Here is a 27,892-nt window from a genome sequence, read left to right as displayed (position 1 = left end):
CTGCCACACCCTGCACCCTTCCTGCTCCCCCTGGGGGTAGGGAGGCGGCGGAGTTGGGGTGGGGATTTCGGGGAAGGGGTGGGGCAGGGTTGGGGAAGGGGTGGAATGGGGGCGAGGCCGGGGCAGTGGCCGGGCCAATGTACTAGTGATGTGGCACTCGGGCCAATGTACTCGTCCTCATGTGGCCCTCGTGGTCATTTGAGTTTGAGACCCCTGCTTTAAAGGAACAGCAGCACTGAATATTCACCACGGGGAAAAAACCTATCCTCTGATAGCAATGAGCCCTGTGTTCAGCACTTCTGATTTAGAATGAATGGAATATTTTGAAACTGACTACAGTGTTTTGAAATATAAGACTTAGTGAGGCACAATTACAGCACTCCCTTTTTGTTTCCTGCTGCTGATGAATGGGCACTGAGTAACCGGCAAGTTTTATTGGCATGCATGTTTTATAGGGTGGTATAATGGACTTTAATTGAGTCATTGGCCAAAGTACAAGGGTTGTGTCTCAGTGGTTTTAACCACTAGTCTCCTGATAGAGTTCTTTGAGAGCTGTGAATACACTGTGCATTGGTCTTGGGAATCATCTTCCATGGTTTCATTCCATCTGGAAACATCCGTCAGACCACATGGCTGTGTTACATTCAGCAAATGTTTTACACTTTTCCTTACTTGTAGGATGCAGTTGTTTAATCTATAAGTAAGTTTGTCTTAATTGGATCTAGAACAGGGGTAGTCAATTCATTTTTTGTCAAGGTCCAAATTTCTTGGCCAAGGTATATAACCAAGATACAGACTTCAAAGAAAATAGTAGCAGTAATGATAATAAGTAAATAAAAAGATTTTTGGGGTCCATTCAAAAGCATCTGGTGATTCAGATTAGACCTGTGGTCTACCTGTTTACTACCCTGGTCTAGAATTTTAGGCGTTTATGAAGGCGCATAAATGATTGAGATTTTGATGTGTGGTATGCTCCCTTCAACTGCTTGTAGACAATGATGCAAATTAAGATAAAATACTGGCCAGCTGGCTCACAGGTGTCAAAACTAATGTGGGTGGATTCCCAGAGCTGCAAACACTCTCTCATTCTTGGATCTGGGAACACAGTTAGAAAACAGTGTTTCTCTAGGGGAGCTTTTTCAGTAGGTTTTCAAGTATTGCGTTGAGCTGAGTTGCTTGTATCTCATTAATTTACAAAGTAAAACCTTGGTGCCTTGGAAACTGATTGAGCTGAGCCATCTAAAAAGTTACACTGCGCACCTGAGTCTGGACCACAGGGGAATCTCCTGTCTGCCAGTTTCATTGTTGGTGTTAAACCAATTGCTAGGTTCAATCTGTGGAAGTTCTCTCTCTCCCTTCTATGAAATGCACTTGAGATACTTTGGAGAAATTAGATATTTTCATGAACTGTGGCTTTTATTTAGGAAAGGATGACTGCACTAGGTTTTTGCTCTTCTCAGTTTTGAGCAATATAGCATAGTAAATAAGACTGGTAAAGTGAAGATTCAAATGGCAGAATAGAAATGAATCTGACATCCCTAGGCATTTGGGAATGGCAAAACCCAAAACAGCACTGAAGAAACCATCAAAAGGTATTGAAAGGCAGAATTAGTCACAACACTTGATTCCATCTAGGAGAATTTAGTAGAGAGAAATAAACAGTCTAGCATCCTCTTATTTGAGACATTAACCAGTATTTTTTTTCTTGATAGGAGCAATGTCGCTGTCATATATTTTATTTTTGTGTGGATTTATCAATTGATGTGTGTGTTGTTGATTGTAATTAAAATTTGTCTTATAGGCAGCCAACAAGATAACCTAGTCAAGATATATGTATAGAGAATGGAATAGCTGATTTAAATTGCAACAGCATCATTTAAGTATAAACTTTTCTTCGAAGCTATGATTTCTCCTTTTCAATGTTGAAATGTTCAAAGAGCCCTCACCAGGCTCTCTCAAACTTTTAAAGAATATATATTGCCAAAGTAGCATTTTGCTGTTCTGTGATGTTAGGGATTTTTTTTTTTAGTATTTCTTTTCTCAGACTTGCTGATTATACCAAGATAGTATGTACATAGACTGTTTGCTGTGTTCTAATCTGTCTTGCTGACTCCTTTTGTGATGTCTACTGAATTAGTGAAGAGTGATATCCCAAACACTAATGTGTGGTGTCACACATGTGTTGGGACATCGCTGAGTAAATATGTCAGGAGAAGAAAGAAGCATTTGTGTGTATGTGTACACGTGGTGTCAGGATGGGCACTAGAACCCCGAAGTCTAGACCACCTGTCTCCTGCTGTAAACCCTAGACCAGGGGTTCTCAAACTTCTTTGCACCATTACACCCTTCTGATAACAAAAATTGCTATGTTTCAGAGTAACAGCCGTGTTAGTCTGTATTCGCAAAAAGAAAAGGAGTACTTGTGGCACCTTAGAGACTAACCAATTTATTTGAGCATGAGCTTTCGTGAGCTACAGCTCACTTCATCAGATGCTATACGATTCTAGGAGTGGGGACTGAAGCCTGAGCCCACCCGATCCCTGGCACCCTTGGGGAGGTGAGGGAGGGGGCAAAGCCGAACCCCAAGGGCTTCAGCCCCAGGCAGGGGGCCTGTAATCTCAGCCCCACTGCCCCAGGCTTAAGCCCTCAGGCTTCGGCCCCAGACAGTGGGGCTTTGGACCCAGGAAGTCTAAGCCAGCCCTGGCAACCCCATTAAAATGGGGGTTGCGACCCACTTTGGGGTCCCGGCCCACAGTTTGAGAACCACTGCCCTAGACCACATTTCCCACTAAATGGGAATTTGATCAAAATACCTGTTTAAAAATGTGCCTGTGTGTAGAAAGGTGTGTTAGTTTATACATTTGTGAGCTTGGATGAAATGGCAAGTGTGCCACAGGGCTGAATAGAAAAGGTTCATTAGAACTAACTTACTTATTGGTGCTTTTAAGAGACACCTTTGTGTATACTTAGTGTTTTGCCTGATAATGCAGGTAATTTTTGTTTTAAATAGACACAGTTGCACTAGCGCACATTCTCCGCCTGTGTAAAATCCTGTCTTGCTGTGTTGCAAACACCACTAATACACAGTAACATGCAGTGCTAGGTAGATCCCCAGGCAACCTGTGTGTGTTCTTTGAACTGTACGTAGATGAATTACATGTGGTAAATAACTTTTAATTTATGTAACTGCAATGAAAAATGTTAGTAAAAAGTTGCGTGTGAAAATGAGAAATGGCACTTGTTTTAATTTGCCTTTCTGAAGCTAGAGATGTCTTGTATCTGTTAGGGAAGGGTAAACCCCTTTGAAATCCCTCCTAGCCAGGGGAAAACTCCTCTCACCTGTAAAGGGTTAAGAAGCTAAAGGTAAGCTCGCTGGCACCTGACCAAAATGACCAATGAGGAGACAAGATACTTTCAAAAGCTGGGAGGAGGGAGAGAAACAAAGGGTCTCAGTCTGTCTGTATGCTGTTTCTGCTGGGGATAGACCAGGAATGGAGTCTTAGAACTTTTAGTAAGTAATCTAGCTAGGTATGTGTTAGATTATGATTTCTTTAAATGGCTGAGAAAAGAATTGTGCTGAATAGAATAACTATTTCTGTCTGTGTATCTTTTTTGTAACTTAAGGTTTTGCCTAGAGGGATTCTCTATGTTTTGAATCTAATTACCCTGTAAGGTATCTACTATCCTGATTTTACAGAGGGGATTTCTTTACTTCTATTTACTCCTATGTCTATTAAGTCGTCTTGTAAGAAAACTGAATGCTTTTTCATTGTTCTCAGATCCAAGGGTTTGGGTCTGTGGTCACCTATGCAAATTGGTGAAGCTTTTTATCCAACATTTCCCAGGAAAGGGGGTGTGCAAGTGTTGGGAGGATTGTTCATTGTTCTTAAGATCCAAGGGTCTGGGTCTGTAGTCACCTAGGCAAATTGGTGGGGCTTTTTACCAAACCTTGTCCAGGAAGTGGGGTGCAAGGTTTTGTGAAGTATTTGGTGGGAAAGACGTTTCCAAACAGCTCTTCCCCAGTAACCAGTATTTGTTTGGTGGTGGTAGCGGTCAATCCAAGGACAAAGGGTGGAATATTTTGTACCTTGGGGAACTTTTTGACCTAAGCTGGTAAAGATAAGCTTAGGAGGTTTTCATGCAGGTCCCCACATCTGTACCCTAGCGTTCAGAGTGGGGAAGGAACCTTGACAGAATTGTACATAGATGAATTACATGTGGTAAATAACTTTTAATTTATGTAACTGCAATGAAAAATGTTAGTAAAAAGTTGCGTGTGAAAATGAGAAATGGCACTTGTTTTAATTTGCCTTTCTGAAGCTGGAGATGTCTTGTATCTGTTGATCCCACTTAATTTGCATCTTTTCCTCGCGGACTATCACTGAATAAACTTTGGGAACTTGAAGCACATTAAAAAACACTTGTGTTGCAGCATATAGGGGTTGCACATCCCCGTTGAGACTACAGAAAACCTACTATATATGCTCCTTCTAAACACAAACTGCTGGTTGCTATGGCAGGATTACCATAGGTACAGGACAATTGGGAAACACTTGTTGGAATGAAGAAACCATTTTCATTCTTCTCCTTCGTTCCTTTTTTGTGTGTAAATTCAGGTTTGGCATAATTGGCGTTAATTAAAAAAATTTAGTAATCTTACATTTTCTCTATTTCTAGAGGCTTTGATATTTCATGCCCTCGGATGTCTACGTAGGTGACATGATAACCAGGTTAGAAAAGGCCCTTTTCCCACAATGAATGGCTTGCACTTCATGTTACACATATGCAGAAAGGGGAGCGGGTGTTTCGATGATGGGACAGAGTTTTAGTTTGGATCTGAAATGGAATAGTGCTGTTTGGAAAATAATTAGTAGGTTTTAAGGCTAGAAGGGACCATTAGATCTAGTCTGACCTCCTGTATAACAAAGGCCATAAAGTTTTACCCAGTTATCCCTCCAGGATGAGGATGGGTGGAAATTCTTAAGCTAATCGTGAAATTGCAGCTTGTTCAATCAATAGTATGGAAAGCTGGCTGTGAAAGAAGTGCCCAGCAAATTCCGGGAGTGTTCAGCTAGTCCAGACCTAGCCACTCAATAGGAGGCATTGTAGACAATAGTGCAAGGGCACTGGTTATGGGGTAGATTTATGCAGCTAGTGTAGTCAAGGCACATTTAGTATTACGAAGCTTAGTTACTTGAGTTCCTGGCTTGGGAAGGCAAGAGAAATAACATCTATCAGAGCCATTTCTAGTAAGAAGCACTGTAATAAAAACATGTATAGTTGTAATTTTAAGTCCGCTCTAGGGGAGGTAAATGTCTCTCGGAAACTGAAATGTTAAGTGAGACAGCTCACTTCATGTAAACTGGTCTTCATGGGAAGCACACAAGGCAAGTGATTGATAAAATCCTCTTAATTGTAATGCTAGTTAGCAGGTCTTGTGTTCCATAGAAGTTCAGTCATAATTTCTGTAGCAAAAATCTCTCAATTAAGTTTTTATTAGCATAGCGATGGTTATATTTAATATAGTCTTTTTTATTTTTATTCATTGGTAGTCTCTGCAGGTTCTGATACTAAATCTTCATTGGTTACATTGGCTAATGGTTCCAAGTGGCGCATTCCCTACTTCTTCTGAATGACAAAAATGGTTGCTGGTTTCATCAAGCTTTTTGCAGGCAGCTGGAGTTTGTCCTCATATAGCAGTGGTGACCCCTTTCATATAGCAAGCCTCTGAGTGCGATACCCCCCCCCGCACCATAAATTAAAAACACTTTTTTATATATTTAACAGCATTATAAATGCTGGAGGCTGACAGCTCGCAATCCCCCATGTAATGACCTCGCAACCCCTCAGAAGTCCTGACCCCCAGTTTGAGAGCCCCTGCTATATAGTCTGGCGTTAGGGCTATGGACACACCAGTGCCTGCTGGCACCAGCAGGGTGGGATGGTGCAGTTTTCAGATATGTTCCTTTGTCTTGCATGTTTTCTGAGGTGCAGGCTCTCTAGTTCTCCAGCGGCATGGGCTGATGTATCACACTGATGGCCATTTGGCGATGGGAAATCTGTTTGCTTCCAGTGGGTGGGAAAACTGCCCGTGTTGTTGTTAGATTTCCCTGCCTTTACCTCCTGGACTAAACTGTCTTAGTCCATGCTTTAGCTGAGAGCAGTGACGATTTTCCAGAAAGGCCAGTACTTGGTAGTGCTGACTCTTCCTCTGTTATCATGACTCCCTAATATGAAGATACTCCACTCCTCCATACTCAGCACCAGAGAAACAGCCACAAGATGCTGGTCAAAAAATAAATTTGTTTTTAAGATCAAAATCTTTTTATCAAACAAGTGTATAACATGATTAGATTTCTGTGGTTCTACATTTGTTTGATAAAAATATTTTAGTCTGCAAAACAAACTTATTTTCTGACCAGCATCTTGTGGCTGTTTCTCTAGTGCTGAGTATGGAGGACTGGTAGTAACTCCTTAGACTGGGAGCATGTGTAATTCCCGGGGTAAGTTAATGATAGAAAGGTAAGGGAGAGGTCATTAGATTTCTAAAAATCTATAGGATCATAATTTCAATGTTAGGTTTCAGAGTAACAGCCGTGTTAGTCTGTATTCGCAAAAAGAAAAGGAGTCCTTGTGGCACCTTAGAGACTAACCAGTTTATTTGAGCATGAGCTTTCAATTTCAATGTTGTCATCCTCTGTGGCATGGCAGGAGTCACTTGCTGCCACACCACCATCCTCCTGACCCCCTTACCCCCAATCTCCAGGTCCCCTGGTTGGTGGAATTGTTGATAATACAGTTTTGGTAGAAGTGGGTTGAGTTGGGTATCATTCAGAAGCCCTTTCTCCCATGAATGGTACCAACCGTGACAACCTAGAACAATTACGTAGATATATGTTTGAGAAAATGCTTAAAAATCAACTTTTTATAATTATACTTAAGACAGGCATGTCAAACATGCAGTTGTCACAAAAATTAAATTGTTTTTCTAGACTGACAGTACTGTTTATCAGTTAATGCTCAGAACATGATACCTGATTAACTTTTTTAATATTACAGATTAATATAAATGGAAGGAGTGCTTCAAATTGTTTTGTCATCATTGGCAAAAGAGTGGTTCACTGGTATTGATTATTAGTTTAGTTTATTATGCCAAAAAAGATGTAATGAGGCACTGGTTAAGATGTCAGCATCCAGCCAGGAATTACTGGAATCCCTTTGCAAACAGTATGCACATAATTACATAACATAATTAATTACAATCTCAGAATAATTTATTTTGAAATTCTTGTTTTTACTTTGGTCTTGATGATTTTTAGGCATCAGGAGGGAGATGAAGTACAGACCAGGAGCTGAATCTTTGGTGAATACCATGGCAGAGGACCTAGTTAAATGCAATGCTTGGTGGCACCTTACATGCTATAAGAAGTGCACCCATAAACTGAATTTGGCAAGGTTGAAGAAGTGCATCGGGCATCAGGAAAAAGGTGAAGATGCTGGGACACGTGCCAGCTGTAGGCAAGACATGCCTTACATTAGGTCCCATGGCATGCATTTTGAGAACACCTTTTACTGGGATAATCCAGAAGCCCCAAAGTGTCCGTTAAGCACAGTTTTAACATGAGACACGTGAGAAACTGTTTGAAGCAGTCACTGTTAGTGAGAACTGTTGCATGGAAGTAAAGTACATGCATTGATCCAAAAGATGCATACGCAAATGACATTGCGTATCACATCACATTGAGTGCTATACCAAGAACGTATACAAGTGTTGTGTCAAAAGGTAAAGGCAACAGAAAAAAATACTAATTTTACTACTGCAAACTGAGTGACTTGGCGAAAATTCATAAATTGTGTTGCATAAGCTCTAATGGATGGGAAAGTGATGGCTGATGCAGAGTCTAAGTACAGAGAAATATGTGGTTTGAACGGGATTGAAGAGGAACAAATGCTTAGCAGAAAGGCTCTTAAAGCACTTTTTGAAGATGAACTGTGGGATATGGATGTGTAGTTTTTAGCAATCCTATCCACAGAAATTAATCACAGGGCATATCCCTAAAAGCTGCAAAAGACATGGCACTGTCAAAAGTGGAAGAAAGTATTAATGTCAACGGTAATATGAAGACTGTTTGCAGCTGCTACATTTTTACAGGAAGCATTTTTTTCTGAGAGTTTCAGGGATCCATAGCTGATGCCAAACCTGAAAGAATAATACTGCGTGACCTGTACTACTGCTTAAAGTGGTGCATCTGGTGGTCACAGTGACTTTAGCACCAGCAAGTCTGACAATAAGCAAATGGAGCACAAAGCTGCCATTTCATTGCAAAGCCTCTTGTATGAGTGCTTGAGTGAAAGAAAGGTTGCCAACACATGCTGCACTGTTGTGGTGTATGAGTAATCTACCGCTACAAGTGGCTGTTGCTTTAATGGTTCATTATAAACCCTGTAACAAATTTCTTGTGCATCTTCTGCACAGCATTGGCTTCTCCATTGACTACAACAGAGTACTCTGTCTGAAGACTTCCATGCAGTGAAGAACTTTGTTTGCAGCTGAAGTGAATGAAGGGATGTACATTTCCCTAGACCTAGTCACAGCTGGATTTCTTTTTTGTGCTGCCAGTAACTTAGACTTCCTTGAAAATACAGCAGATGCTAACAGGTACCCTTCATGCTACTGTTACGGTCTGCTATCAAAAGCATATTAATGGGGACTAATTCCAGCTTCAAGTGCTGTCTGAACCAGCAAAGAGCCATTCTTCAAAGAAGCTTCTTGACTTCATGACTAACTTACATTCCTATCAAGGTACAAAAATTTGTGAAGCCAAGAAGTCTAGTTTTCACAGGCGCCGCAGTTAAATCAACAATTGTAGAGCTTTCTACACTGACTAACCTTGACCTCTCTTGTTTACTGTGCAAAAGTGGGATGCACTCCAGAGGCAAAAAATCAAGTACAGCTTCAGCAGAAGGGGGAGAAGACATATCCTCAAATAATCCGGCCATCCAGGATATACCATACCACACCATTTCAGGAGAAAGATACAACTTAACATGGCACTACATGAGATGCCAGACTGAATGACATGTGTATGTATCCTGCCATTCATACCTGTTAGCCCCACTGATCGCTCAGTTCCATTAACATTCCTTATGTAACTGGAATGCATGAACAAATACACCTGTGGAATGGATTCAAAATATATTCTGACACTAGACATGGGCTTTATAGGCCTCTTCAGCAGCTAATAATGTCCGCTGATGATCTTTGTGGATCGTGGAATCTACATCCTGGTGAACTGCACACATTTTTCACATCGATACATGCAATTGACTCCTTTGTTGATGGTACTGATGTTTCTGAGATCTGGGGGATTTTGTAGAGCAACAATACTGTGAACCAGATTCTTTCATGGAAAAAATTGCAATGCACTAGAGACGCACACACCTGAACTCTCATTGCTCTTCAAAAATGTTACTTGCGTGTCTCCTTTGAAAAACATATGGATGTGTTTGAAGCCATTTCCCAAAGGGTACAGGACTTGAGAGACGAGTTCCATGCATCCAATCCACATTCTGCTCTCAGCGACTTATCGTGCATGATGGAGAGCTGCAATATCTCAGAACGGATCAAGCAGTTCAGTGAAGTTAAATGATTGATAAAACCCAACTTTCAGGGTGGTGTGGTGATACGTGAAGATGATTGAGTCTTTGCTGCTCTTTATTCGATCTGTCAGGACTGCTAATTGGAATTTGCATCTCACAGCCCTGGAAGACAGATTATAAATGCCCTGGAGTGGTTCATAATGCTGAGTTTACCATTTGAAGATCAACATTACAAGGCTTGGAGGGCTACACTGGTGGAAGTAGACAACAGGAATTGCCACAGACAAAGGGTGCATTTATGCCTGCTATCAAGAGGGCAAATAATCAAGTGCTTCCAGAACTACCCTCCCCTGTTGGACATAGATAGCTTTTGGAGGATGGACTGATCACACCAGTTATATGTGAAATACTATACACTCCCAAATCAATTCTTCAGCTAATCAAATGCTCATGTGCAAAGACCAGATGCTTGCCAACTTGCAAATGTTTGGTCAGTAACCTGCCTTGTACAGAGAAATGGTAGTGTGATGCAGACAAGGATCAATGTTTCTAGCAGTGGTGCCCTAGACCAAGACGATGACTTTGAATATAATGTTTTCAGTCCTACATGTCAAAGCTAACGTCCCTGGGATTACCAAAGGTCAATGTCTTTTTATTTTTATTTTTTTTTAATCTAAGCAATGCATTCCTGTGTTAAAGTATAATTAAGAAGGTTGATTTTTTTAAACAGTCTTAGAAATATATCTACATAATTGTTCTAGGTTTGTCATGTTTGATAGCATTGTGTCCACAGGAGAAAGGGCTTTCAAATTATACCAACCTCAACATTTCCAGTAACTGGAGGGCCTGGAGCTGGGAGCCAGGGGATGGTGGAGAAGCAATTTATTTTGCCCCCCCTTCCGCATCACAGAGGGTGACACCACTGAAGTTATGATTCCATTTCCTATCTGTCACTGACTTACCCATGGAATGAGTGTTTACTTCATTATGCTTTCAGAAGAATAGTTAGGGTTTCTGTTTAAATCTGGACATGAAGAGTTAGGGAAGGTGAGAGAGAGTGGGAGTAGTGGTAAAAGTCTTGAGCCTTTGCCTCTGGGTGTTAATGCATTTTGGCTGCTTCCACAATTTTGTTAAGTACTTTCCAAATCCAGAGGATGACACTGTCCCTGCCCTGAAGAAACATCCAATATAAAAAAACACATGGGAAACAGATACAGCATACAGGTAAACTGATCATGGTGATAGGCACATGCCTTATTTATTACCTTGGGTTTATCTGTAATTAAATACACACAATGGTCCCTTGTCTTTATGTTTCTCCTTCCCAACATTTGACCCCATCTCTATACAAATGAGCTTTTCACTCAAGAGATAAATAAATTGAGTTAAGTAGATGACTTAGTTTCTCACAGGTATTGTAGATGAAATAAGTCTTGGGAACAAAATGGGTTTTAATAAAAATTTCTGTTTGGAGAAAAAAACCAAAAGGACTGGGAAGGTATCTATGTAAAACCAGGTGTTTGAACACTACTCTCCCATATATTACATACAGCAAGCCTCTGAACAGCTATCCTGCTATGTGTTTGCACTATAGTTATCTACTAACATTCATTATAGTGTCCAGCTAAAGAAGCTTTATTTAAAGTTGAAGAAGGGGCTTCACTGCACCCCTCCTGGTTTAAGACAGTTATAACTTTGGCAGAAATAATCCTTTCTGGGATAATGCTATCCATGCTTAGACTCAGGCTGAGAGCAAGTTTATTTTTGCCAAGTTAGACAAAATTTGGTTTGGCTGTGAGAATTACTGGAATGCAAAAAGTTTGACCCTTTTTGGATTCAAATAGCACAAACTACATTGGGTTTTAAAAGCTGAAGCTTGGATGTACTCTAGTCATAAAAAGGACAAATTATTTTACATATACAGAATAAGATAATTGTAAATCAACAGTTGTCAATTATCAAATGACGTACTGAGCATGCACGGTTTACCTCTTTTCTAATGATCAAAAGCATTGTTACAATCTAGTTTCAGCAAATGTTAATCTGAAATATTCTCAAAAATGGAGGCAGCACTTCAAGGGATAGCTTCGTACTTGGGCCAAAGTGAGGCAGATCACTGAAGTTTCATTAGGTTGGCACTGGGCATGCTGATGCCTAAATTTTACCAGTAGTTCTTCCTTTGCATTGATTGAGGCATCTCCTTTTAGATTGTTCCTTTACACTGTAGGAACAGGAAATAGATTGCGATCTCTTAATTTGTGGGAAAATTAATTTTCATAGACAGGCCTGACTAAATTTTCCTGCTATTCACTAGATTATTATCTCAAATTAATAGAATTCCAGTTATCTTATAGTGTTTAACACCTTTTGTAAAGACTTCTGGGGACCTTCCCCACATGGTTGTTCCAAGCTACAAATGTTGGTTTTCATTCTGGGGATGAATAAAGGAAAATCGTTGGTAGCTTGGAATAAATGTGCAGGGACAGTCCACACCAGCCTGTAAAAGTGTCAGGTATCTCAAGGTAACTTGGAATAATTAACTTGACAAATATAAAGTCTAGTGAAGACAAGATCTTTATTTTTTTTATAGTGCCATAAATGTACTTGGTACCTTAGGGAATTGTCTTCACTACTGGGGTAAGTTGACCTAAGTTACTCTACTCCAGCTACATGAATAACATAGATGGAGTCGACGTAGCTAAGGTTGACTTACCCTGGTGTCTTCACTGCGCTGCGTTGATGGGAGACGCTCTCCATTCAACTTACCTTACTCTTCTTGGGGAGGTGGAGTACTGGGGTCAACTGGAGAGCGCTCTGCTGTCGATTTAGCCGGTCTTCACTAGACCTGCTAAATCGACCCCTGCTGCATCGATTCCAGCAGTGTTGATTTTCCAGTAGTAAAGACAAGTCCTTAGATATAGAAATAAAACAATGTCCCTATGCCCGGAGTTTACGTTCTAACTATAGCTGAAAGCCTGTGTTGTTCTATGGGTGCAACTTGTAAAGTCAAAGTCCCAGAATTTAAAAACTGGATGGTAAGACACTGCAAAACCCAGTGATGATTCAGCCTGGTGATATTCTGAACAAAGAGCTCTTCAACAAAGAGTTGCTTCCATCACTTCACAATGACTCAACAGATATTTTAGGCTGTAGATTAACATACAGACGCATTCTTGGAATCTGATTATATAGATTGGTAGGGATAAAAAGATTGTGGTCCTTGGACTGAGGTTAGACACAGTTATGGAGGCAGAGTTAAGGGTTTTTTTTTTTTTAATGACTCTAAGAAGGCTTGTAATAAAACCCTTGCAACTAGTTATGATAGTGGCTCTGTTATCACAGTTGTTGCTGTGATTGGCACTCTGGCTGTGCTAATATAAACTGAGGAATTGATCAGTTCTAGAGACTGTTCACCCCTTCATCCTAAGAGGTGGTCCTTCAACACAGAGCTAAATCTCATTGGTGGGGTGGTTAGAGGAAGATTGAATGGCTGCTGCCTGAATTGCTCATTTTACTTGAATAAAGGGAAGATTTCAGTCTTCAGGGCTATCAGCACAGCACTATTTGCAAGCACTAAAATTCTCACCATTTAAAAAAGCAGGCATGATCTTCATTCCCTTACCTGCCATTCTAAGTGAACCCTAGAAATGCCATTATTACTATTTTTTTTTGCGAGCCCATTCCCCAAAGTATATTTATAATGAAGCATTGCATAAAATACAGTTCATCCCCAACCCCATTATAGTGCCACTCTGAAATGCAGATGCTGTTAGTGCGCAAACTAACGGGTGGATGTAGGCAGTGGCAGTGCAGCTCCTGCAGAAGCCATGCTGCTGGAGAGAGGGACACCAGAGAAGGCAGGAGCCATCCCTGCAGTTTCTGGACCTTCTGAGTACAATGGGATCACATGCTATGACAAGATAAGGAGGATAAGCACAGGTGGTACTGACTTGCTGGTGACGAGTAATGTATACTAGACCTACCTACGGTTTACCTTAAAATTTTATTCCTGTTTTGTATTTTTCCTTCAGTGCCTACTATCTGACAAACTGTAACACTGTTTTTTTAAATCTAGAGTCCTTCACAGTCAGTGTCTCTTCATTTTGTCATCTGGCTTTTTGTGGTGGTTTAACTTGAATTATTAATAGTTCTATTAATCTTTACTTTCAAATGTTATTTCCTGGCCCTTTTAATCTCTAATGTATCTTCCCTTTTCCATTACGCATCAGAGCTTAACAGGAGCTGTTGGGTCTTGAATGCCACACAGTGTGCTTTAAGAAAGAAACCAAGGCTGTAATATCCTCTTTCTAGCCTATGTAAGTGTGTTGTCTAATGTGTCTCAGTTCAATATAGAATCATGTAGTGGTAAAGACCTTTCATTGTGGTTTCTTTACTTTCAAACAATTTCCCCTACAGTCTGCTTTGGCAGGGGTGTGTGTGTGAGTGTTTTATGTAAAGTCTAGTATTTCCTAGCATTTTATTTGCAGATCTTACGTAGATGAAATGCTTGTGGTCACTATCGTTGGTTCACCACATGAACATTGCCTTGATGTATTCTGTGTTGTCCAGGGTGAGGAGAAATGGCTAGGAAGTTATTGAAAAGCCTTGTCTTTTCTATGTGGTGTGACAAAGTTCCTCCTCTGCCTTGGTGGATCCCGCGCTTATTGGCGGATTTGCTTTCCTCAGAGATTCACGGCAGCTCTCAGTTTGGCCACTTTTGCTAGTGGCTCAAACCTGCCGTTCACTCAGCTAACGTCATCACTGACCGGCATGGGGAAAGGGAGGAGAACAATCCCCGCAGTCTCTGCTGACCCACCTAGAGGGTCAGGGGTTAGGCCAGGGACCTTCCCCTCTGGTGGGACTCACTAGGTCCAGGTCACCTCCTCTTGTTCTCAAATAGGGAGTTGAGAGGGATGGTGGGAACCCGGGCCCGCCCTCTACTCCGGGTTCCAGCCTAGGGCCCTGTGGATTGCAACTGTCTACTGTGTCTCTTGTAACAGCTGCATGACAGCTGCAACTCCCTGGGCTACTTCTCCATGGCCTCCTGCCAACTCCTCCTTTATCCTCACCCCAGGATCTTCCTCCTGAAGCCTGATCACGCTTGTATTCCTCATTCCTCCAGCAGCACGCCTTCTCACTCCCTGCTCCTTGCACACCCTCCCCTAACTGATGGGAAGTCCTTTTTAAACCAGGTGTCCTGATTAGTCTGCCTGCAATAATTGATTCTAGTATGTTCTTAATTGGCTCCAGGTGTCTTAATTAGCTTGCCTGTCTTAATTGGTTCTAGCAGGTTCTTTATGGTTCTAGTGCAGCCCCTGCTCTGGTCACTCAGGGAACAGAAAACTGTTCATCCAGTGGCCAGTGTATTTGCCTTCTACCAGACTCCTGTACCCCACTGGTCTGGGTCTGTCACAGTGGTGATACCAGCAGCACCCACACCTCTGCAATCAGGGGCAGCAACCATCTCCAGGATGCAACCATTGTAGCCTATCTGTTGCCTTGTGCAGCAGGGGCATAGCAACCACTCTGGAATTTATGCAGGCAGTGAAGTCGGTTTTTTTCAACTTGCTTTTATGCACTTTTTGGAGGTGCAATGGGATGGAGAGAACCAGCTTTTTAAAAAACAAAACAAAACTAAAAACACAGAAGAACCAACTGTTGGTCATTGCAAGGCATACGAACCCCTCTCCTGCAGGAAATTAAGGTGTAAATTATGGTGTGTGTTGCAACAGTCTGCCACTGACTGGCAGATAGTTATATGGCCAGTTATTACTGGACATAACTACCTCCAGTGGCAAGAGTTGAGTAAAATTTAGTGCTTTACAGAGCACAAATGTGGTCTGCAACTATATCAACTGGGAATTCCCAAAGGCATCTAAAGGAGGCCACTGTTATATTATGTCTAAATCTGTGCTTTCACAAAGTGGTCTCTTTTGATGGAAACATTAGAGAATATTGGCTGGTAGGAGTCCTTGAAGAGACGTGCGGTATGAATCAAATACTGTAACTTATTTGAAGCTTTTTAACAGATTTGTTTTTGGTGTTTTTTTTTAAAGAAATAAACATAGAGTCCTGATTTAGTGCTGAGTGTTCTTCCCTCCTATCTCTTCCTTTGCGAAAGCTTAAACCCAGGCACCACCTATCATTCTCTGCCTTCTTCTCAAATAAATCCATGTCATATCCTAAACTTCAGTGTAGATTTAGGGTGAACTTTTTTGGTGTCAGGGATAGGGAAGAAAAGTAGCTAAGAGAACGTTCGAAAGTTTAGTTGGTGCAGCGGAAAGCTGCACTCAGTCGCAACATCATTGGAAACAGAGCTTTTGCTGGTGAAAACTTAAGACGACCCCATACATTTGACAGGCTTGCTGTCCAGTTGGTTTCTCACCAGCACAGGTCCATAATAATTAGTGAATGTTTGAGCTAGTGCTTCACAACAGTATGCAAACAGTGTGAATAATCAGTAATACAGGTAGACTAGCCAATATTAGCAGTCTCAAACAGAACCAAACCTTAACAGCAATTCTAGGCACAATGTTCTCCTTTAGGGCCTGATCCTACTATAGAATACTCACCTCAAACTCAGTGGAGGTTGATGGGAATCTGGGGTGCATGCTTCCTGGTGGCATTGATTCCTTAGGCCCTGGCTACATTAGAAGAAAATTGTAACCATGTTTAGGTGTGTAGCAAGATGCAGCTGTAATGGTATTCTGTAGCATAAAGTAGCTACCAGCTTTTAAATCAGATTTAGAGGATAGGACTTGACACAATTTAATTACCATATCTTGGCTAGCAAGTTCCTGCCATGTCTACTACTGGTGGAGAGATAGGGTGACCAAACAGCAAGTGTGAAAAATTGGGACGGGGTGAGAGGTAATAGAGCTTGTATAAGAGAGACCCAAAAATTGGGACTGTCTCTATAAAATCGGGACATCTGGTCACCCTAGGTTGAGGTGCAGCTGTGGAAAGATATAAAAAAGTCAAAGTGCATTAAGCAAACCTACCTTATCAGATTTTTTGGTAACAGTTTTCTGACAAAATATCCATCTCTGTGCTAGCTAGGGAGACTATGCTGAAACTGGTTGTAGTTCTCAGGGTCCTGCTCCAGAGGAGAGGGAAGCCTGCAGTTCTTAACATGAAATCACCACAGCAGCAAATGGATTGATCTTTAACTCATGCTGTAGGCCCAGCTCTCCTGTTTTCACCCCTCCCTTCCAGTTTGAGGGTGTGGCTAAGACATGTGACTGAATCAGATTGTTGCAGGTAGGGCTTCAGAGCCAAAGCAATGTTAAATGGTCTTCATCTAAACATACCTTTATAGTGGGATAGTTCATACTCTAACTCATATTTATTTGTGATGGGGAGCTGCAGCATTAATATACAACAGCAATCGAAGCAGAGTTATCTAGAAAGCCTAAAAAATATAAGGCAAATCAAAGAAGTATGGTAAAAAGGAAACAAGAAGGGCATGGGGTCCCTCTCAAGGAGCTAAGAGTGGCTAAAATATACACACTACTGATAGAGTAGCAGTGTTGAATAGTGGAGAAGCTGAGCGGGGTGAGTGAAGTTCCTTATTCTAAAGACCATTCCTGTAGAAATGAGGTGAGACAATGGAGTGGATTAAGTCGTACTGGCACACAGATGCCCATTGGGATGAGGCTGAAGCAGAAGGTCTAGCATATACCCCTGCTGTTCATATATACCTGTCCTGCACAATAATGTCATCGGGCTGTGTACAATTAAACCTATTAAGATCAGCAACAGCTTGGAACCACTGAAAGCTTTAGTAACCATATATTTCTTCAGTCCAGTCCTGACACAAATGCGGGGACAGACTGGGCATCTGGTATTATCATAGAGAATTCCATAACACTGAAATAAAGATAGTTGAAATAAGTCTGTTGTGTCAAATTGGTCTCTCTCTCAGCAAAACTGCAGGGGAGCATGTCTTGAAAGGTTAAATAAACATGGCTGAGTTGTATTGCAGGGGCTAATTTTCTATTTAATGCATTGAGTGCAGGTGGCAGGGCCTCTGAAGTGAATTCGATACAACACAAGCTCCTGCCATGTTCAGCAGAGCCATTGTGCTTCCAAGCTCCTGAATACTGAGCAAGCTCACTTGGGAGATGAAATGGGGAGGAGCAGGAGCTTCACATCTCTGAAAGCTAACTCTGCACTACTCATTGCTGATTCCTTAAAAGCACCCTGGGGAGAAGTGAGCTGTGTCTTCATTAAGAAACTGAGATAAATCTTCCATCTTGTGTCTAGTAGCAAATTGTTCTCCTGCCATCAGCACTAGCAATAGTAGAAACACTAGTGTAAATCACTCACAAGTGTTCTTACCACCATATCCTCTAATTCTGCAGGGTTTAATAACACCAACGTTACAATGCTGGTGCCCAATCTACTCTCATGTTCCTGGCATTGCTAGCACATGTGAAGCTGCACCAAACCGCTGGTAGAGAAATTATGGGAGATTCTCTCATTTTCTCACTGTAGACAAGACCTCCGCATAATTATATTCTGCTGACTTTTTCCACTCTGAAGCCTGCTACCCTGTCTTTCTCTCCTGCCTCCCTGATGCTGGTACAAGCAAAAATGGTCATGCAGTGCTCTATGGACTGCTTGTACTGATTATACATTATTGCCTAATTATAAGTGCGGTAAAGTGAAATGTGCATCTCACTAACTTTTACAGCCTGAAAACACTAAATTAAAAAGTTCCATTTAAACATGGAAGATGCCAGAAATTTTACTTCCCACGGAATTCCCAATGCTTCTCTAAGGCTGTACTGAGGTTTGTGACAAAAATGTGTGCTAGATAAAATGAAAGATTGCTACCAAGGTCTTGGTGGCTTTCTGAGTGCTGTTCTGGCTGCATTAGTCACTTCCCTTTGGACTGTATGGGTTAGTATCTGTCACTAAATAAGATCTTCTGTTATTGATCAGAAACCAGTTTGATCAGTGATAACCCATTAACACTGCCTCATGCGGTTTATTGGGTAAATTTTGCCTAACGTGCTGTGGTATGAACAGAGAGATGTTACTGACTTTCTGTAATTTTCATGCTGCATATAACAGTTGTCCAGATTACACTGTAAAGGCTTTAAATGCTTATTGCTCAGTCTTTGGTCCTTATGGCTCTTCTATTTTGTATTGATCGTGATTAGGTATTTTTGGTAACTAGGGATGTGAATACCATTTAAAAAGTTAACAGTTTAAATAATTAAAAAAAATATTTTTTAAACAGTTAACTGATTAAGCGGCTGGGCCAATCCCACCGGCGCGGCTGGGGCCAATCCAGGCGAGGCTGGGCGGCGCAGGGCTGGCCGAGGCTGGGGGTTAATAGTTCAGGCAGGTTAACCAGTAAGACTCATGCTTACTGGTTAATGTTTTACATCCCTATTGGTAATCCGATGAAAATTGTTATTCTAAGAAACTACACCCAACAAAGTAAATAAGGAGGTGTTATTTACTACTTCCTGTAACACAAGAACTAGGGGCCACCAAATGAAATTAGTAGGCAGCAGGTCTTTAAAAAAAAAAAAAGGCATTTCTTCCCACAATGCACATTCAACCTGTGGAACCTTTGCCAGAGGATGTTGTGAAGGGCAAGACTATAACAGGGTTCAAAAAAGAACTAGATAATAACATGGAGGATCGGTCCATCAATGGCTATTAGCCAGGGTGGGCAGGGATGGTGCCCCTAGCCTTTGTTTGCCAGAAACTGGGAATGGGTGACAGGGGATGGATCACTTGATGATTACCTGTTCTGTTCATTCTCTCTGGGGCACCTGGCATTGGCCACTGTTGGAAGACAGGATGCTGGCCTAGGTGGACCTTTGGTCTGACCCAGGATGGCCGTTCGTATTGATTCACTGCTTGGCCTAAGGCAAAGTCACTTAACTTTTCAAAACCTCAGTTAATGTATGTATAAAATGGGCATAATAATACTTATCCTCACAGGGTGCTGTAGGCTTCATGAATGTTAAAAGTGTGGTTTAGGATTCTGGGAGGAAAAGTGCTGTAGAGAGGTCTAAACTCTTACTGTATTAATTCATTAGTGCTACACAGATTAATGAGTACCTCTCTGCATGGACTTGCATGTTCCATCCAGTTGGTTTATGCTCAGTACGTTGATCCTCTCTCTCTCTCTCTCTCTCTCCACCCCTCCCCCTCCCTTTTGCAGGTGTACTTTCCGATTCCCTAGCACAGTCATAAAGATCCAATTCACATCTTTATACCATAAAGAGGAAGTGAAGGAGGAAGCTTCATCACCTCCCCTTCGGCCGCTTTATCCTCAGATATCACCTCTGAAGATACACATTCCGGAGCCGGATCTCCGGAGCTTGGTCAGCCCCCTGCCCTCCCCCACTGGCACTATCAGGTAAGGTGCCTGTGATATGGAATGCAGAGAAGGTGCTGGTCTTCCCTCCATGTCATTGCCAGAGATTCCATCCACATTCTCCAAGCACCAACCTAGCATTGGTTACCCAATACAATGAAATGCCCCATTAAAAATAACTTGACTGTGTGATATTCCAGATCATGGAAGCCATTTAAAGATTAATTGAAAAGTCCTGGGGGTGAGGGACAGAGATTTAAGATCTCAAATCATTAGTATAATAAATGCATAGAACTAAAATTAAAGAATGAGAAAAGGACATAAAGTGAAACCTCTTTGATGGTCTAGGGATGATCTGTTCCACTGAGTGCTCCCTAGATGTGCATAAATGTGTTTGCCTGCTATGTTGCATTATTTGTTATACATTTTCTTTCCATTTCCATAAGTTATATTTTTAGATTTTTTTTTTTTAAACTGAAGCCAATGGGTTCCCTCAAGCTAGGGTAAAGGTAGCCGGTCAGTAAGGGTAGGGAACGATATTGGTCAGACACTTGGCCCACTGATAGACTTCAGAGATTTGAGAGTTAATAAATGTATATTTTCTATTACGTAGATTATTAATAAAGGTTCAGAAGCTTTGCTAATCAGAATATCAAATAATTATTTTCTTGCTTCTCAGCCAGGAGTTGATAGCGAAGAGCCAAAGTGAGATCTCGTAATGCTAAGCTTCTTTACTTGCCCAAAGTATAGTACAATACATTTACGGGTACAATAGAAGATACTATAGTTGTCAAAACAACCAAAGTATGTTTGATGTAATAGCCTTGGCTTCTTTCTTCTTATTCACCGATTTGTAAAATGTGGTAATGCACAATGGATCTCCTACTTGTCAGTGCTAACGCAGTTAGTATATTAAAACTTGAATGACTTGGATGTCATGAAGGCAGTGTTTGGCTTTGCCTGGGATTGGAAACGTATTGCTTGTTTGAGTAAGCTTTTTCCTCTTTGCTAAGTTGCATTGCTATTTAGTATAAATACTCAATAGCTGGTGGTGGGTGTGATTTGAATCCTCTGTTCAGGCAGCATTTTTAGTTTATATTCAGCCTCTTTTAAATGAAGCTAGTTGCAGCAGGGAGTTGGAGGAGGGTAATTTTGTTGCCAACATATGGTACTTAGTTTTCCATTGTCATTTTGTGTGTCAGGCAACGCAGTGTGGCTTACATTCCTAACAGAGGGTGCACCTTTGACTCTGGTATATGTCTGCAACTGATACATGACTCCACTAGATTTTATTATTATTATTATTATTTATTATTATTATTATTATTTTGGCGTAGGGAGAGAGTGAAAATAGTAGTGCTGAATTTTGCTCGGCCCCTAGCAGAGATGATTCACCAAAGATGATTGATGTTTGCATCCGTTTGCCTTAGCAGAAGCAAATGCAGCAGTGTCTTCAAAAACCTCAAAAGACTTCTGAGGTTTTGCTTGCCCAAATGCCTTTCATTTTGTGTTCCTCTTGTTGGGGAGGAGCTGACATGTTTGTAAACATCCCTGTTCTACTCCTCACCCCCTCCTTCTCTCCACCCTCATATCCTGTCTTTTGTGTTTCAGGAAGTGAATGAGATCTGCGTTTTTTTCCTTGAGAGAGTGAATGTTCTTCGCTGAGCAGATAAACTGGATCTCCAGAATGCGAATCTCAGTGTGGCCTTCTCCCAGGCCTCTGTCTCCCTGTGTTGGGTTGTTAGCTGCAGCAACGCCTTTGTCCCCTTTCGAAGAATATATTTTTGAGGCCTGGAGAGAACTCAGAGCTTGAGCCCACCCCTCATCCCGCACTGTTTATTCGCTCCGTGTGTTGGGAGGAGGTTTTCATTAGCTCAGCTCCCCTCCCTCCCTCCTCCCTTTCCAGTATTAACTTTCCAAATTTGGTGTGAGTTTGGCTTGCCCTTTTCTGATTGGTCTATGGAAAATCGTTGTAGTTGGTAGATCCTAGGTCGGGTTTGTTTCCTTTTTGGAAAGTGGCCCCTGCCCCTCCCCCTCCATTCTTCCCACACTTTCTGTGTGGGTTTGTGGTACTGTACCAGTAGGAATAAACACACAGGCACTGCTCAAAACAAACAATCCCCGCCCTGCCCTCCTGACCTCATTGCTGTCTCTCGCTGCCTTTGTTTACATTTTAGCTTGCTTCTCTGCAGGTTCTCTGTTACAGGCCTCTGATTTTTTTTCCAGCCTATTTATTTTCTCTCCGAGAAGTGCACCACCTAGAGAGGGAATGAGCGTTATTTAAACAAAATCAAATCTGCCAATCTCAGCAGCTCTGCAGCGTGAGACCTCCTTTTCGCTTCTAGGAGGAAATGATTCCACTCTTTGCTGAGTCAGGGGTACTTTGTCTCCAGGAGCTACCCTCTCTAATGTGGTTGAATCCTGTTTTGAAGTCGTATGGCTGCAAGGGAAAATGTATTGCCTGGCAGCAGACTCCATGAGAGTCTGAGAGACCGACCCTGGTGCTATTTCCTCCTGTTTGAGTTCAGAATCCCTTTAAAAATCACTGCTGTGCTCTGCCTTGCTGGTGCCAAGATAGAAAAGAAACCCAGATAGGTCTCTGTCAATAGGAAGCTGATAAAACAGCCTGTCCATAAGAGCATGGCACTCAGAGTCAGGCAGAAAAAATCCTTTTCTGTTGATTCAGGGCACTGAATAACTTCTCTGTGGATGAGACCATGTGCTTTTAGGCTAAATTCAGTTTGTGAAATACACAATAAACTCAGGAGTTATGGGACTACCTTTGATGCAGGGCTTTCAAGCTCTGGTGCTCCATTACAGACCTCATCTTGTAATACCACACACCTTATTGTAACCCTTGAATTCCTTGAGTATACTGCAAAATCCGACTGAATTAGAAGACCTGGTTATGTCATAGATTACTCTCATCCACCGTGAACACATTTTCAGGGTCATGTAACCAGATCTTCAGACTGGATTGTCTTAGTAGTGTAGACAAGCCTTAGAGCTGAGGTCTGGTGTGGAGCTGTAAATTTAAACCAGTATTTGTTAAACTAGTGAAAAACCCTGTATGCACACTTATTTTGATAGAAGAGCGGCTTATTTAAGTTTAACTTAAACCTGGTCCCAATCATCTTAAGCTAAACCAAAAAAAAGCCACGCTTTATACCAGAATATGATTGTCGATACCATGTGGCAAGTTTGTGTGTAGACAAGGATATGCTGTGTTGTTGCCTGAGGACCCAAAAATGTAACTGTAAGATGACTGCCAGCAGGAAGGAAAACAGAATAGTCTGTTCTCATTGTCCAAATTGAGTGAGTTAATGGTATAAGTCAGGGGTGGCCAAACAGCGGCCCATGAGCTGCATGTGGCTCTTCTACAGTTAAAGTGCAGCTCCCGGAGCCCCCCCTCTAAGTTTCCTCTAAGCTGCCCGCCCACACAGCAGCCTATTATGTGCCACGCAGGCGCTCAGTGCTGCGGTGGGGAGAGATGCCTCTCCCCTAGCATCGGACCTGCCGCCATGGGGAGAGGTGCCGCTGCCCCAGCCCAGGCCCGAACCTGCCGCAGACTGGCAAGAGGCACCCCTACCTTGGCCCCAGTCAAGGCCTGGATCTGCCGTGGATGGGGAAGAGACACCTATCCCGCAGCCCTAGCCCCAGAGCTTCCCCGTGACGGGGAGAAGCACCTCGTCCCCCCAGCCCAGGTGCTGCTGGGGGGAGTCCTCTCTCTCTGTCAGAGCCCTGGGACAGCCTGCACCCCTAGCCCTCAGTCCCTCATCGCCAGCCCCACCACAGAGCCCACACTCTGAACCCCTAGGCCCCACCCCCGCCACATGAATTTTGTATGTGCACCAATATGGAGTGATGTCACATTACCTCCATATTGGTTCACATAACAAAATTCATTCTGCACATGCGTTGGAAAAATTAGAGGGAACACTGCCCCCCACACCTCCCCATTTTCCGCCTACTGGTGAAGGGAGCTCAGGGCTTCTGCCCTGTGGAAGGCACCTGCCAGGGCTCAGGGCTTCAGCAGGAGCAGGGCTGAAGCCTCGAACCCTGGCAGGCACCTTCTGTGGGGCTGAAGCTCTGAGACCCGCCACCCTGCAAGGCTGAAGCTCCGAGTCTCGGCAAGCACCTCCTGCAGGGCTGAAGCCCCAAGCCCTGACAGGCTTGCCCCAGCTCTCGAACTTCTGAAGATTGTCGAATGTGGCTCAGAGGATCAGTAAGTTTGGCCACACCAGGCATAAATAATGAAAGATAGGATTTTAAAAATGTATTCATTTTTAATAATATTGGATGTGGCTAGTAAAGTGGGGAACGTGAATGAATTGAAATTCTAGATCTTCAGAGACTTGCATATTATGAAGTGTACTGTGCAAATACTAAAGTATTATGGGCAGTACAGATGCTTTTATTCTAGTCTCGTTTTTATATTTTCACAATGCAATGTTAATGATTGGTGCTGTTGGGAGACAGTGTGCTCTAGTAATGGAATGAAGATGAGGGTAGAACTCAGGAACTAAGTTCTAATCTTGGCCCAGCCACTGACTTGCTTTGTGGCCTTGGACAAATCACTTAAATCTCCGCCTCAGTTTTTTTCCCCATGTGTGAAATGTGGGTAATGGCTACCTCCTAAAAGTGTTTTGTAGATTAAATTGTGTATGGTGGTTCAAACGTGAAGTGCTGTAGGAATGCAAGTAGTATTATGTGCAATGTTGTATTACATGTATGAAAAGTGCTTGATGTACCTTTCTTCCAACTCAGCTTAGTAAGAGCCTGGTTGCCTTGGACAGAATATAGATCAGCCCTACAATTGATCTATTTCAGATCACTTGGGATTTAATCCAAATTAAAGTTTTATTCCTGTAAGTGCATGGTGGGGAAAGCTAAGGTAACATCAAGTTCAATTGTCCAGTTATTCATCCTGTTCTAGTCATTATACCTATTCATATACCACATATTCCAGAATCTCCTGTGAGTTTTCCATTGCTCCAGCACTGTTAACAGTTTGCAGTCAGTGAAGTACTCTGAGATGGATATTTTGTGGACTTCCTGTGTTGTCTTGGTTATTCAGTATTCTGTGGGAACAGAATATTCAGCATGGTGACTTGGTGATTCCCCAGAATTGTAGGAGGGATGATTAAAAATAGCAGGTGTTCAAGCTGCAAGCCAAATAACCAGACACGCACAAATCATATTGGCAAGGTTCACCAGGCTTGGGAATTCTTGTGCATGGTTTGTTTCAGATGGAGGCCATGTGCGAGAGAAGAAGATGCAGAGGTGTCACTAGCAACACAGGCACTTCCTCTTCCTTCTGTCTCTCCTGATCAGCGCTGGAATAAAGACTTCATTAATTCCAAGGGCAGAGTGATCTCACTTCCTTTTAGAAGGGGAGCCACTGGAGCAGGGGACGTACTAAGAGATTGAGTCTTTGTGGGTAGTTTAACTTTCCCTGGTTGTGGCTTGTTTTGATTTGTTTTTCTTCGATATTTAACCAGGCAGACCTGTTCCGAGACACGTCCCTCGCTTCAAAATCCAGTTTGGTTTGGCAGCCTCACCATTTATGATTACATTTCTGAAGCTTGTCTAAAATATGCAGCATGCAAGGACCTGTCTTTCTTTGAGTTATAGTTTCAGGGTTAGGCTGTGTGAGGCTCGGGAGGGAGAAGTTGATGGAGGATTCCTTGCCCCTTATATCTGACTGGTGTAGCATGGAAACTGTTGGTTCTCAGTTATTTTGCAAGCCAAAGTACTGTACTTTGACCCAGTGCTTGCTTATCTCTTGTGAAAAGGTTCCTACATCGTTTGGTGCCTCTCATGGAGGCTCACAGAATGGAACATTATAGTGTCTGTGATTTTTAATTGCAGAAAATGAAGTTGCATATCCAAAGAAAACAAGTTGCCATATCTGTTTTGGGGAGAAGGAGAAAGGGAAAGCTTGGCAGTTGGCCTTAAATGAGAATTCTCCATTTGTACTGAATGGACATGAACTGCCTCTCTTAGGCTATGTGTACTCTGCAACTGGGCTGTGATTCGCAGCTTGTGTAGACATATCCACTCTAACTTTAGTCTAGCTAGCTTGTGAAAAATGGTTGTGAGGATGTGGCGGTGCAGGCTTCGGCAGCCCACCTCCTCCTCCCTATACGTATTCACTTGTGCAGCCAACTCCATCTTGTCCTCACTGCTGTTTTTCACAAGCTAGCTAAATTAAAGCTTGTGTGGATATGTCTACACAAGTTGCAAGTCACAGCCCAGCTGCAGCGTAGACATAGACTTAGGGCAGGTCTACACTAGAAACTTACATAAGTATAGCTACGTCTCTCAGGGTATGAGAAGTCCACACGCCTGAGAGACGTTGCTATACCGACCTAACCTCTGGTGTAGACAGTGCTAGGTTGCTCGAAGAATTTTTCCATCGACCTAGCTACTGCCTCTCTGGGAGGTGGAGTACCTGCACAGATGGGAGAGCCCCTCCTATTTACATAGGTAGTCTACACTGAAGTGCTGCAGTAGCGCAGCTGTGCTGCTATAGTGTTTTAAGTGGCACCTTGGAGACTAACCAATTTATTTGAGCATAAGCTTTCGTGAGCTACAGCTCACTTCATCGGATGCATACTGCATACTTCCACAGTATGCATCCGATGAAGTGAGCTGTAGCTCACGAAAGCTTATGCTCAAATAAATTGGTTAGTCTCTAAGGTGCCACAAGTACTCCTTTTCTTTTAGTGTTTTAAGTGTAGACATACTTTTAGAGAGAGACAGGAGCAAGGCAGATTGCCAGCATAGCATGGGAGAAGATTGCTCCATTGCTGTCTTTGCTGTATCTGCTCTGTGGATTTCATTCTCTGAAATGTCTGTCAGGTTCCTTTCACAAACACTGCAAACATGTATATGTTCATGTTTGGTTCACCTTATTTCAACTAGTTTTTCCCCTCTCCCTTAGCAGTGCAGGTGCCAAGTCTAGCAAACAGTCATTTAGGAGCCCAAGATGATATTTTGCTTTGCTCCCAGGGAAGACAAACAAGTGCTTTATCCATTGAGTACCTGACTCAAATAGTTGGAGGGCTCAAGCTTCAGAAGCTTTCTCCATAGAAAGGAATGGCATTAAGCACCAGCATGCCTTTGTTATGTTCTCTCATTGCCCGTAACTTGGGTCACAGGCATTGCTGAACTGTTCCTCTGCGATAGGCAGTTCAGAGTCCATATGGGGGAGAAGACAGGTGCTTGGAGATGACAAAGCAATGGGTTATCCCAGGGCTCTGTGCTGTCTCCAACCCTGTTCAACCTTTACATCGATGACCTGCCAACAATGGAGTCATGAAAGTTCATTTACGCAGACATCTGTTGCAGTACCCAAGCCCAGATGTTTCACAAGTTTGATACCCCCTTAAACCGGGACATGATAAAGTTAGCTGACTACTGTAAGACTTAGCGCTTCCAGCCAAGCATCATAAAAACAGTCTCCAGTTTGTTCCATCTTCTTCACGCCAGTGCAGCCTGAGAACTAAATGTTTATCCGAATGGTCAGCAGATGAAGCAGAACCGATCTATCTAGGTGTGACCTTAGACCGCATGCTGTTACCATGTCCACCTGAAGAAGACAGCAGCTAAAGTTAGATGTGCAACAATCTTCTTAGCAAACTGGCAGGTTCGTCATGGGGTGCTCTTGCTCCAACTTTGTGGACGTCAGCTCTTGCCATCTCGTATTCGGTGGCGGAGTACTGCGCACCAGTTTGGAGTCGATCGTCACACACCAAACTGGTGGATACGCAGTTACATGCCACCATGCATGTCATCTCCGGTACCCTGCATCCAACTCCACTCCCATGGCTTCCAGTTCTGAGCAATATTGCTCCTCCTCATATCAGACGAGAGGTTGCCACTGGCAAGTTACTGGAGAAAGTATGTGCCAACTCAAGCCTGCCGCTGCACAATGACCTTTTTAAA

At 42.5% G+C, this 27,892-nt stretch overlaps 1 protein-coding gene across 3 annotated transcripts in view; it reads left to right on the top strand.

Moving 5' to 3' along the window:
• Positions 1–27,892, top strand: part of FOXK1 (forkhead box K1) — a 73,015-nt gene that overhangs the window by 20,106 nt on the left and 25,017 nt on the right. For 2 of the 3 annotated variants that reach the window (XM_077828022.1, XM_077828021.1), the window contains exon 2: positions 19,787–19,984. In XM_077828022.1, coding sequence (XP_077684148.1) covers positions 19,787–19,984 — 198 coding nt within the window. Of the gene's footprint in view, positions 1–13,859; positions 13,917–19,786; positions 19,985–27,892 lie in introns of those variants that run through there. The other variant, XM_077828023.1, reaches the window with a different exon arrangement.

Source organism: Eretmochelys imbricata, chromosome 10 (genome assembly GCF_965152235.1).
Source record: "Eretmochelys imbricata isolate rEreImb1 chromosome 10, rEreImb1.hap1, whole genome shotgun sequence".
In the NCBI taxonomy this organism is placed as follows: Eukaryota; Metazoa; Chordata; order Testudines; family Cheloniidae; genus Eretmochelys; species Eretmochelys imbricata.
This window is presented reverse-complemented; position numbering and strand designations above follow the sequence as displayed.